This window comes from Scyliorhinus torazame, chromosome 4 (assembly GCF_047496885.1).
Source record: "Scyliorhinus torazame isolate Kashiwa2021f chromosome 4, sScyTor2.1, whole genome shotgun sequence".
In the NCBI taxonomy this organism is placed as follows: domain Eukaryota; kingdom Metazoa; phylum Chordata; class Chondrichthyes; order Carcharhiniformes; family Scyliorhinidae; genus Scyliorhinus; species Scyliorhinus torazame.
In genome coordinates this window covers 262,542,389-262,555,425 of record NC_092710.1, presented here as the reverse complement: position 1 = coordinate 262,555,425, position 13,037 = coordinate 262,542,389, and the positions used below count along the sequence as shown (strand labels likewise).

The window sequence follows — 13,037 nt, the reverse complement described above, 5'->3', positions numbered from 1 at the left end:
AGATCATTCATCTGCTTCCTGCACTAGGTGGCACTTTGCTGGCGGGTGACAGCCATGCTGACCTCCTGGGCATGTGCCTCCCGAGCCGGAGGGGTGAGATTCTTGCGCTTTCTCAAGCCATCCCTTGGGTAGAGAACACGGTGGTGGGCGCGGGCTCCCCGAATGAGGGCCTCGAGGGGCCTGGTGGTGAAAGCCGGTGCTGGCGACCTCTTGAGGCCGCTAGCCTTTTGCCTCTGGGTTGCTGGCATCCTGCACAGTTTGGTGAAGACAGGAGGGCTGGAGAGAGTGATGTGAGTGTGTTGGACTGGAGTTTAAATATGGTGCTGGGACCTTCAAACCCGTCAGCTGAGGGCAGGCAGACGAATCAGCTGAGAGCCTGCCAAGTAATTCGGAGGGGAACTTGCCTGTGCATAAATAATGAGGTTCCAAATGCAGAATCTGGGGCGGGATCCCACTCTTCTGGCCTGTGGGACAGGAGCCAGCAGAGCCACCAACCACACTGGGTCTCAAAAACGGAGAATTCCACCCAGTGTTTCTGAATTCCTGGGAGTGTCTTTCAGAGTGGCTAAGTATTTCCCATGGATAGCAAATAAAGGGACTGCCATGTAAGAACACATAATTTTCAACAGCAACCATGACTGTTATTTTCTACTTATTTGATAAAATTGTAAGTTTATTAACTGCAGCAAAATCAAAGTTGTGTCTTTGTTAGTATTCACTTATTCTTTACTGTTTACTGATTCATTTTGTAAGTTGTAGCCCAAGCCACAGTCTATTGTAGTGTTACTCTGCCACCTTCTGGAATCAAGGATTGCATGAGAGCACATGATAAGCCTCTATTCCAGTGGAGTGGTTTCTGTTATATTCCTGTGTACACATGACGCACTTACCGAGATGTTTCAGCAAGTGGAAGCACTATCTGGGACACCAGAGCAAAAAACTGATTTATGGGAGTGGTTAATGATGCTGAACCCAAATAGGATTCAAAGTAGAAAAGAAAGGATGGGTAGGTTGTTTAAAACACAGCCCATCCGTGCTCCGTTGATCTCCAACAACCCACTGACCTTTGAGGCCCCCGCGATTTCCTCCTTGCCCCACCTCTCTGTCCTCGGACATGTCCCTTCACCCACCCTCCCATGCCCACACCACAATCTCTGACTCCCGAGCTTTTCTACTCCCCTGACTGCTATTCCTGACACCTTCCTCTGTTATCATTTTGTGAGCCTAAGATGAGTTTGTTGAGGGAAGGCAAGGCTGTTGATAAATCTTTTATTAGGCTAATTATGTACAATGCAAAATTAACATGAGGCTCTAGGCAGAACTCTCTCCATGCTCTGTTGTCATGTGATCCTACATAACTGATGTAGATTATATATTTACATATTTATCACTAACTCTTTAGAATACACTTCCTGATTAGTCACCCCACCTTGGGATTTCCAGCTCTCCATAATCGTCCCTTCTCCCTTCAAACCACCACCGCCCCCCCAAATGAACTTTGGTGTTCCCCAAACCCTCAGCACCGACCAAGAATATCAGTTTCAAAATTATTTTTTTTCTTGTGTTTCATGTGGGCCAGGAGGACAAGGCCAACCCAAACTCTGATTCTTTACTGACCAACCCCGCCCCCCCCCCCCCCCCCCCGGCCCCACACCACCACCACCACCAAGCCCAATGACACCTTATTTGCTTTAGTCCCCAGCTGTGATCTCTAGCCACCAGGAATGGCCCCTTATCCCCACCCTTCCCCCTTGTCTCTGATGCCATATTCTGGCACGAATTCCAAACTCTAAATGAGGTCCGGGAGCTGAAATGCTCCAAGGCATTCTGGTCATATGCCTGTCGCTGGCTTCAGCCCCAGCACGCCATACTTATGCCTCCTGGTCAAACCAGGGCTTAAGTTACAAACTACTTTCATAAATTTTCTAGGTTGGTACTTGTGTACTCAGTCCATAAGATCATAAGACATAGGAGCAGCATTAGGCCACTCGGCCCATCGAGTCTGCTCCGCCATTCAATCATGGCTGATATTTTCTCATCCCCATTCTCCTGCCTTCTCCCTATAACCCCTGATCCCCTTATTAATCAAGAACCTATCTATCTCTGTCTTAAAGACACTCACTGATTTGGCCTCCATAACATTCTGCGGCAACGAGTTCCACAGATTCACCACACTCTGGCAGAAGAAATTCCTCCTCATCTCTGTTTTAAAGGATTGTCCCTTTAGTCTGAGATGGTGTCCTCTGGTTCTAGTTTTTCCTACAAGTGGAAACATCCCCTCCACGTCCACTCTATCCAGGCCTCGCAGTATCCTGTAAGTTTCAATAAGATCCCCCCTCATCCTTCTAAACTCCAACGAGTACAGACCCAGAGTCCTCAACCGTTCCGCATACGACAAGCTGTTCATTCCAGGGATCTTTCTTGTGAACCACCTCTGGACCCTCTCCAAGGCCAGCACATCCTTCCTTAGATACGGGGCCCAAAACATCTTACAATACTCCAAATGGGGTCTGCCTTATGATACAAGTTACTTATGACACAGTCTGATGACACAAGTTACCCTGCAATGGGAACAAACACTGGCCCTGATTCTGCAGTCAGCGGTGAAGAAAGGACACTCACTACTGATCCCAAAGACAGATCCAGTGAGACGTTTGCCTCTCTTGACGTGCAACCAATTGTAAAATTGTTAAACGGGGTTCCCAGTGTTAAACCTCAGCGATGTTAGCAAACTGTCCAGTTAGCCAATAAAGTGAGAAATGTTTGCAGCCAATCAGGAACCGAAAAGCATTCATTGTTGCAAAGACTTTACGGAAATCAAAATAAAGATTCGGCCATACATTTGGAGTGAAGGTAGAAGGTGAAATATCTTGAACAAACTTGGAAAAAAATGTTTTTCTTAATTATTTTCTAGTTTTAAAATTCTAGACATTAAGTATGATGGAGACATTTAACAACATAACATATTTTGCAGGGCAAGGTCAGTTTTCAGTGGTTTTTACTCTGATTGCCGTGGGAAACCCAGTTACGCCTCAACGCACAAGGCTCAACTTTTTATGGAGTTTCTAACTGCAATGAGAGAGTGGAAAAGGGTAAGTTCTTGTCACTTAAATGGACTTTGCTGATTGTTGGCTTCCGGCCGGGGGAGAGGGATTGGGGCAGTGAATGACAGATCCACAGCTTCAGGATTTCCATATTAATCTGCAATCAGGCTGAATCCTGAAGTTACCATCAGATTCAGTAGGTCAATGACAACAAACGCCATCTACCTTTTAAAAATTTGTTCATGGGATGTGGCCGTTGTAGGCTGTGCCAGCATTTATTGCCCAAACCTAATTGCCCTGGTTTAGACTCACATGTAGGCCAGACCAGGTAAGGATGGCAGATTTCCTTCCCTAAAGGACATTCGTGAACCAGGTGGGTCTTTATGACAATCGACAATTGTTTCATTAGATTTTTATCGAGTTTAAATGACGTTGTGGGATTCAAACCCGGGTGCCCAGATCATTATCCTGGGTCTCTGGATTAGTAGTCCAGCGACAATACCACTATGCCACCACCTCCCCCATCTAGGCCAAGGTGTAACAAATTCAGTGCCATATTATACTGATATGAAAAAATAGGTCTTAATGGCCAATGAAGTGACATATCCGGTTGAAAAGCGTTTGGACCTGCTCACGGTAGGGGAAGCTGGCAGTGGGTCAAGAAACCGGAAGCTAATGGAGTGGGTGTTCCAGAGGCTCTTTAGCTGAACCACAGCATTAGCATCCCACTTCCAGATTTTCTTGGTCATTTGGAGCGGGCGGGTGTGATCATTGTTGAAGCTTCAGTATTTAAAGATGACCGATAAAATGGAAACATTCTACAACTGGCAAATGAGAAATAGCAACTCTCAATGGTGGAGACAGAAGTCTCAATGGTTCTCTGATATATTCCAGCACATCATACTACGGCTATATGGATCCATTTTATTCCAAGCAGACAGGAGGAAGAAGCCTGTCTCTTAAGTCAAGCGTGGCTGGAAATGGCGGTGAGCAGCAGAAGTCGATGATAGATACAGTGCCACAAGAAATTCAATTACTTCATTAGGCCAGGGAAGATGAGCAGTATGCCACATTCCAGTTTCAAACTTCAATTCCCCCAGCCTTCCCTTGCATTACACTCAAAAGACTGACGGGCTTTACACTCCACCTGTTCCCCTTTGCCTCATATCCACATCTGACCAGCCACTGAGACTCACCCTCATCTTACTGCCACCTCATACCTTTCCCTCTCTACAATGTTGGCATTTATACCGTACAATACTTTCCATTTCTCAAACTCCTTAAAGCAAAGAACACCATGGAGAGGCAAGAACCAGAGGTGGCCCTCCAGTCATAGCCACCCTGACCATTCTGGAGAACAAGGCACTGGTGAAAAGCGGAGTATCATTGTGTATGACAAATTGTGATGGACAGATGAGAGTTTGACGCCTTGCTGCTGACCGAATTAGATGATCACACAGCCACAAGCATACAACACTCACTCATGGTGACTTAATGTCCGAAACCACTGGACTATCATGACCTGTACACTGTCAACTCTGAACCCTTTCACCTGAGCAGTTTTAATTCATGTCTTTCATGACTCATAGATCTGCAAACGTCACTCTGGAGCTGGTGCCAAAGGTGGACAAAGACTCCTCACAGACACTCTGAGGAAACAACATCACACAACATCCAGCAGCTCAGATACGCACACCACAGCAGAGTGTCCAACACAGGGTTGTCACATGGTGAGCCATGCATCCTCATTGGAGGATGCTGGAATCTCCAAGCTCTGCCCAACTGAATACAGTGCTGAGGCTTGTGGGTCACTGAGGAAGAGAACTGTTTTGGAGCCAGTTCCGCCTTTAGGTACAATGCCCAAAGAGGGTATTGACAACTGTGGATTTCTGCTGAATTGCTCCATGATTACGCTGGGCAAGGTACTGCAATCGTTTGCCGTTGCCTTCTGCAGCATGGCTGACCAGAAAACTCTCCTGTAATTACCACCTGTCTTCAAGCATACAGGCTGGTAATCAGCCTGTTTAGTCACATTATGAATGTATCTTTTATGGCCATCAGGTCCTGAAGTTGGACTTGAACTCAGAGCTTCTGGCCCGATTCCAACTCAGGAGGGTCAGAACTACCAACTTTCTCTTGGCCATTTAGTCCGTGGAGTGGTTCTCCAGATGGTCAGCCTTGGCCTTTAGCACTCTATGCTCCTCAGCCAACACCACTACCTCTGCCTTCAGGGAGACATGGTCAGAGAGTACCACCTCCACCTTCTGTATCGTCGCCATTTATACCTCTATCCGCCGATCCATCTTGTGATGGCAGCCCGAATTGGGGCCAAAGCCGCCTCCATTGCTTTCTCCAGATCCTCAACAGCCGCCTTCCGCTGCTTCCTAAATTTGTTGGTCAAGAAGCTCTTGGCTAGCATGGAGGTGCGAGTGGGCCATGAGAAGGGAAAGGACACTTGGGAATGGGATTTCTGCTCAATCCCACTCCTGCACAGGGCTAAATCGCTGGCTTTGAAAGCAGACCCAGGCAGGCCAGCAGCACGGTTCAATTCCCGCACCAGCCTCCCCGAACAGGCGCCGGAATGTGGCGACTAGGGGCTTTTCACAGTAACTTCATTTGAAGCCTACTTGTGACAATAAGCGATTTTCATTTTTTTTCATTTTTCATTTTCCAACACCCCGAGTCCCCATCCCCAGCTACTCCCGATAGATGCTCACTCGTATCCCAGCTGCTGGTTGGGCAGTCTTTGGTGGGACCTTCACAGGCTCCAAGATCCTCGCATCTTAGCATTCAGAGCAGGGAATCAGCAGCTGGTCACTATTTCTGCTGATGGGGTAGTACCATGCAAAAGAGGGAAAGGAAAAGACATTGGCTGGGAATTTGACCCCCCCCCCCGGAAGTTTTTCTGGGGTCAGAGGTGGCTCACCGTTGGCTGGCGGCAAGATCTACTAGTCCTGCCAAAGGCACTGGTGTTCTTCATAGCTGCGGGGGAACCCGTCGGCCAATGGCGAACCCGCCTCCTCCGCCGGAAAGACCACCACAGCTCGATAGAAAATCCCGGCCATTGTTTTTGCACCAGTGAAACCACTTGGATGTTTCAAAGTTTGCTAAATTATCAATTTTATCCTAGATTGATTTTTTATTTGTTCAAGGGATGTGGGGTCACGTTAGGCCAGCATTTATGGGGCAGCAAGGTAGCACAGTAATTAGCACTGTTGCTTCACAGCACCAGGGTCCCAGGTTCGATTCGGCTTGGGTCATTGTCCGTGCGGAATTTGCACAATCTCCCCGTGTCTGCGTGGATTTCCTCCGGGTGCTCCGGTTTCCACTCTCAGTCCAAAGACATGCTGTTAGGTGAATTGAACATTCTGAATCCTCCCTGTGTACTCGAACAGGCGCCGGAATGTGGCGACTAGGGGATTTTCACAGTAATTTCATTGAAGTGTTAATGTAAGCCTATTTGTGACAATAAAGATTATTATTATAGCCTATATTTTTTTCATTTATGGAACGACCTGTCTGGACTGTATGCAGAATACCTTGCACTGTACCTCGGTACATGTGACAATAAATGAAATCCAATCCAGTCCATCCCTAATTGCCTTGAGGAGGTGGTGATAAGTCACATATGCACCATAAGTTTTATTTCAAAGTTCCATTGTCCAGTCATCTTCCTGATGCCTGCCAAGTTTCCTTCAGCCTTGAGTATGGTATGACAATAGTAGAAACCAAGCAATGGGTATCAGTGAGAGTGATGGCTTGTTGGCAGTGGGAATACCTTGCGCTGGAGACTCAATTTAGCACACGGTAACAGCAGACCCACCTGTCCCAAAGAGACTTCCCACACACTAATGTGTGCCCCTGTTAAATATGGAAGTCGACTTTTTTTGATGTTTTAAAATTCTATATGCACTCTTGGCAGGTTATAATTTCCCTCATTACATTCATCTGGTCAGACAAATATGGCGAGGGATAGCTTTGAACACACTGAATTCTATGGAGGCGGTTTAAATTTGGCTGGGGGGTTTTGTGTAACTGTGGAGACAAGCAAATACAAATTGCTTGTGATGGGAAGTGTCTGAAATCCTAAACAAGTCGGTAAAAGGTGAATAAAGAGTCAAACTGTCTACAAACTGAAATATTTTGGTGATCTTGGACTGAGGTACACGTTGCAATTTCAAACTTCTTCAACAGCATGGATTTTGAGGTCGCTGTTGGTATTAATGAAAGCTGCTCACAAAGATCCAACAACAGGTATTTCTCTTTTCCCACAGCAGTTTATATCTAGTGACATGTTGAGGGAATGTCTTGGGGTGGAACCGCATACCCTGCCCAGTGGCAAGTTAGATGGGATGGGGATCAGGCAGGAGGGTAGTAGGTAGGGACCTTGCCACCTCCTCACCTCCGTCCCAATTAATTCAGTGGTGGTAACGAATGATCCTGGGTATGGACGGCCTGCTACACGAGGAAAGATTAAACAGGTTGGGTGTGTACTCCTTGGCGTTCAGAAGAATGGGAGGTGACATGATTGAAGCGTATAAGATTTTTGGGAGATTACGCAGGGTTAATGGTGGGAGGGTGTTTCCACCCGTGGGAGAGTGTAGGGCCAGAGGGCGTAGTTGCAGAATAAGGGGATGCTCATTTAAGACAGATTTGTCGAAGAATACCGTCTCTCAAAGAGTGGTGAATCTTTGGAATTCTTTACCCCAAGAAACTGCGGAAGCCGAGTCCTTGAACATTTTCAAGGCTGAGATTTTTTACATAGAACATACAGTGCAGAAGGAGGCCATTCGGCCCATCGAGTCTGCACCGACCCACATTAATCCCTCACTTCCACCTTATCCCCGCAACCCAATAACCCCTCCCAACCCTTATGGACACTACGGGTAATTTATCATGGCCAATCCACCTAACCTGCACGTCTTTGGACTGTGGGAGGAAACCGGAGCACCCGGAGGAAACCCACGCGGACACGGGGAGAACGTGCAAACTCCGCACAGACAGTGACCCAGCGGGGAATCGAACCTGGGACCCTGGCGCTGTGAAGCCACAGTGCTAATCACTTGTGCTAAGGTTTTTAATCAATGGGAGAATTTAGGGTTAAAGAAATAAGGCAGGAAAGTGGACTTAGCGAGTGGTAGATCCAGCATGATCTTCTTAAATGGTGGAACAGGCTCGAAAGGCTGAACTCCTGTTCCTATTTCTTATGGTCTTAAGAAAAGGAAAACATTTAGTTGCTTAAAAACTAACATTTTATGGAGAAATTTGACATTCCACAAATATAAAATTAGCTATTCGGGGCCAGTGAGGGTGTTGGGCAGAAGTTGGTGTGCCACTCAATACTTCATTCAACCAGCTGTAACTTTTCCAGCAATTTTCTTTTACAGCGAGACTAACTCTGTAAGAGCAGAAATTCTCACCAATTCAACTAATCTCCATTGATTGCAATCTGTGTAATGGAGGAGGGAAGTTTCCACAACACATCCTTTGGAGAAGCACAGAATCACTGACAGAAATTTTAGATGTCAGCATCATTCTGCACATGTGCAGAGCCCAATGGTTGCTGTCAGATATCAGTCAAGCAACAATGGCAAACATTGACAATTTTGCTGCCATGACAATTGCAAAATCAAGACCACTGTATTTCCAAATGCCAGCCTACAACAACACAGAATTGAGGTAACCATCCTCTGGCAGCAACTCTCATTTCATAAGGTTTGTCCATTACTTCAATGATTGCACTCACTTTAAAAATATTCTTTCACTTATTCAGAATGATGGCTGTTTCAGAAACCAGCAAGTGAGAAGCTCTTTGTACCATTGCACCACTTTGTAATTAATCATTACTTCAAGGTACGCAGTTAAATACACATGGTCAGTTTGAAGTGCTAAAGGTTAGTGATAATGCAGTAAAACAGTCTTGCAATATTTTGATTACACAAGACATCTGACAGTGATTTTAAAAAAATGCTACAACAATTTCAGGGAACTATGTTCTGACAGGAATGTTGAACATATCGTGAAATTTACATTTTCTTTTACAGGCAAACTTATTGAACAGTGGATTATGTTTATCTTTATTATTGTCACAAGTAGGCTTACATTAACACTGCAATGAAGTTCCTGGCCGCCACACCCCGGCGTCTGTTCGGGTACACTGAGGGAGAATTCAGAATGTCCAATTCAACTGACAAGCACGTCTTTCGGGACTTGTGGGAGGAAACCGGAGCACCCAGAGGAAACCCACGCAGACACTGGGAGAACGTGCAGACTCTGCACAGATAGTGACCCAAACCAGAAATCGAACCCGGGTCCCTGGCGCTGTGAAGCAACAGTGCTAACCACTGTACTAATGTGCCACCCAGTTTAAAATGTACATTTGAAGTTACTACTAACTTAGAATTGACAACCCAACTTTTTTCAATGTCTGTTTCATTCTCTATTTTAACAGGTTAACAAGCGGTAATGGGAGGGAAAAACTTGCACAAGTCTTTTGTTACAACAGTGTTCAAAAATGAGTATTGGTAGCTGACTGCAGGGGCAGGGAAAATCCATTTAGCATTGTATAAAAGGTCGGGAAACACGATAGCACTGTTGCTTCACAGCGCCAGGATCCCAGGTTGGATTCCCGGCTTGGGTCACTGTCTGTGTGGAGCCTGCACGTACTCCGTGTCTGCGTGGGTTTCCTCCGGGTGCTCCGGTTTCCCCCCACAGGACGTGCTGTTTGGTCATTTGGACATTTGGAGTTCTCCCTCCGTGTACCCATACAGGCGCCAGAATGTGGCGACCAGGGGGTTTTCACAGTAACTTCATTGCAGTGTTAATGTAAGCCTACTTGTGACTATTAAGAATATTTTTTTTAAATTAAAAGGTAGAGACCCGATAGTGTACAGACCATTATTGCAAATAAATCAAAGGTCTTTATTTTACTCAGTGTGGACTCCCTGTGTCCTTTATCAAAAAGACCATCCGGCCTATTGAGTCTACACCGATCCTTGCAAAAGCACGCTTCCCAAGCCCTAACCCGAAGTCACACCTAACCATTGGACATTAAGTTGCAATTTATCATGGCCAATGCACCTAACCTGCACACATTTGGACTGTGGGAAGAAACAGGAACACCCGGAAGAATCCCACGCAGACACAGGGAGAGCGTGCAGACTCTATACAGACCGTCACCCAAGGTCGGAATCGAACCTGGGTCCTTGGTGCTGTGAGGCAGCAGTGCTAACCACTGTGCTACCATGCCGCCCACGATGGTGTATTGTAAGGTTACCAGTTATGTAGTGATAATAACACAAAGTAACTTTAATGATATTGATAATGTGGATGTTGTTCCGCCTACAAGGATAGATTTGCTATTGTTTAGATTCAAGAATTTGATACCAATCACTTCTAGATTTTATCTTTCTTGTGGCTATGATGTTTTCATATCTCAGTTTGTATAAAAGCTGCACATAAATCCTAAATTGACAGCAAAAACAAGGTATGAGTTTCCAGAATGTTTTATCCTGTACACCCCGCTTTGACTTAATTATAAACATAGCACATGTTTATATTAGGCACCATAGAATCATCATTTGTACAAACCATAATCCTCCAAAAGCTACGATATCTCATGGTAACCTACAATAATTTCTTTAGTATGGATTGCATTGGTCAGAGGAATGCATGGTGCAACAAGCAAACTACATGGGTGGAATCTTCCACTCTGAAGTTTAAGTTTGATTGCAGGTACAGAAGAGTGAGTGGTACCTCCTGGAGTCGGGGGGGGGGGGGGGGGGGGGGGGGGGAGAGCTGTGGCTGTTCAGGACAAATGAACAGATGCGATCTTACACTTTATAGTTCAGTACTTATGCATCTGTAGAGCACGATGAATCTCGTGGTGAAGCAGGCAGTAAGTCACGCTCCCCAATGTTACCGCATGGGATTGAAGTTCTGGATAATCTTTATTATTGTCACAAGTAGGCTTACATTAACAGTGCAATGAAGTTACTGTGAAAATGCCCTGGTCGCCACACTCCGGTGCCTGTTCGGGTATACAACCAGACAGCCTCCTTTTCTTCCCAACACCACCGCCCCCCCCACTTTGCCTGCCACGCAGGCCCAGTCCAACCCCACATCACTATTCCACTCCACCCTTCCCCCTGCCCCTACCCCTCCCAACATCCAGCCTTGGTGCATCTTGTGCTACCGGCATCTGATATGAGTGGTCCAAGAATGCAAAAGCAGCATCTACTCATCTCTGAGTCATGAAAGAAGTGAAGCTCGCCAGGTGCACGCCATTTATACAGTTGTAAAACTGAACTTTCTAATTTGGTAGGGAACTTAATTTTGCCGAGGTGGGTTTTTAATGAGAATGCATGACATGCTAATGTATGCAAAAGGCCTTTCTGAGATTACTCGTCAGGAAGTTCAACTTGCATTTAAAGTCCCGAGAAAAAATTCCAGCTGTTGTTCCTGACTTTGGGAAGCTGATTTTTGGCCTCAAACTAAATTAAGTTCCCCCGCTCGCCATGTTTCTCGCTGCTGGCGGGGCCAGAAGATTCCGCCCCATGATATTGCCAGACAGTTTGTAATGTACAGTTTGCCCCATAACTATGCTGCAAAGGGGCAGCACGGTAGCATTGTGGACAGCACAATTGCTTCACAGCTCCACGGTCCCAGGTTCGATTCCGGCTTGGGTCACTGTCTGTGCGGAGTCTGCACATCCTCCCCTTGAGTGCGTGGGTTTCCTCCGGGTGATCCGGTTTCCGCCCACAGTCCAAAGATGTGCAGGTTAGGTGGATTGGCCATGATAAATTGCCCTTCGTGTCCAAAATTGCCCTTAGTGTTGGGTGGGGTTACTGGGTTATGGGGATAGGGTGGAGGTGTTGACCTTGGGTAGGGTGCTCTTTCCAAGAGCCGGTGCAGACTTGATGGGCCGAATGGCCTCCTTCTGCACTGTAAATTCTATGATCTATGATTTAAATGTCTATAATGTGGTACGTTTATTTTAACGGGATGTGTCAAGTGTCGCTGGCAAGGCCAGCATTTGTTGCCCACCTTTAACTGCCATCCACAACAATTATGAATCGGCCACATTGCTGTGGGGCTGTTGGGGGGTGGGGGTCACACCAGGGCCAGATCAAGTAAGGAGGGCAGGTTTCCTCCCCTAAGGGACATCATTTAGCCAGGCGGGATTTTAACCACATCGAAGATCGTTGCATGTCACCATCACTGAGGCTAGGCTTTCAATTAATCAATTTAAATTCCACCAGCTGAATGTATCCCCTGGCACAAGGGAAGATTGCAATCATTTCGTAAGCAGCTTCCGAGGTTTATTCCATTTGCCATCGTAAGAGAATAACTACTGAACAACAGTACTGCAATGTTACAATGAGCTGGCAGATGATGTGTCTGCTGGACCAGTCTCACCTCCTCCTTACCGCTGTCTGGTACTCGGCAATACACATCTCCTGAGGAAGGGTCATAGGAATCGAGGTGCCTGGAGCACGGCACGAATTTCCCAGCGATGTAATTCTCCAGCATTAGATGTGTTCTCTGGTGAGCCATTTTAGGCATGGTTCCCTGCAGCGTCCACAAGCAGCCGCTCGGACACAATCGTGCGAGCCGGCAAGAGCGAGCAACCCCGCCTCCTTTGCCCAGGAGCTGCTGAGCGACGTCCGCCGCAGCCAATCGGCGGCCGCGGCTCTCAATGGCAGTCGTCCATCAAGGTCTGGGCACACCAATCGGCGGTCAGAGGGGACGGGCTCTGGGCGGGAGGCCCCGCCCTCCTGTCAGGTTCACACCTTGACTTGCGCTTCTCCTATTTTCCATCCTTTCATTGGCTCTTCCAGGGGGGCGAGGACAGGGCACAGGAAGAGTTCAAAAAACTCCAGGGGGAAGCTAATTCTGGGGGGCGGGAATCGGCTGACATCAGCTAAGGAAATGTCCTTTTGTTTGAGGAGAATTTTTATTTTCAGGAAATTTGTTTATATTTGCTCTGGGATT

General features: G+C 46.7%; 1 protein-coding gene across 1 annotated transcript in view; it reads right to left on the bottom strand.

The window, feature by feature from the left end:
* The window catches only part of aldh8a1 (aldehyde dehydrogenase 8 family, member A1), a 71,722-nt gene extending 59,051 nt beyond the window's left edge, over positions 1 to 12,671 (bottom strand). Inside the window, exon 1 of the mRNA XM_072499716.1 lies at positions 12,462 to 12,671. Within this exon, the coding sequence (XP_072355817.1) occupies positions 12,462 to 12,608 (147 nt within the window). The 5' untranslated portion in view covers positions 12,609 to 12,671. The remainder of the gene's footprint in view (positions 1 to 12,461) is intronic.
* Positions 12,672 to 13,037: the final 366 nt, after the last annotated feature.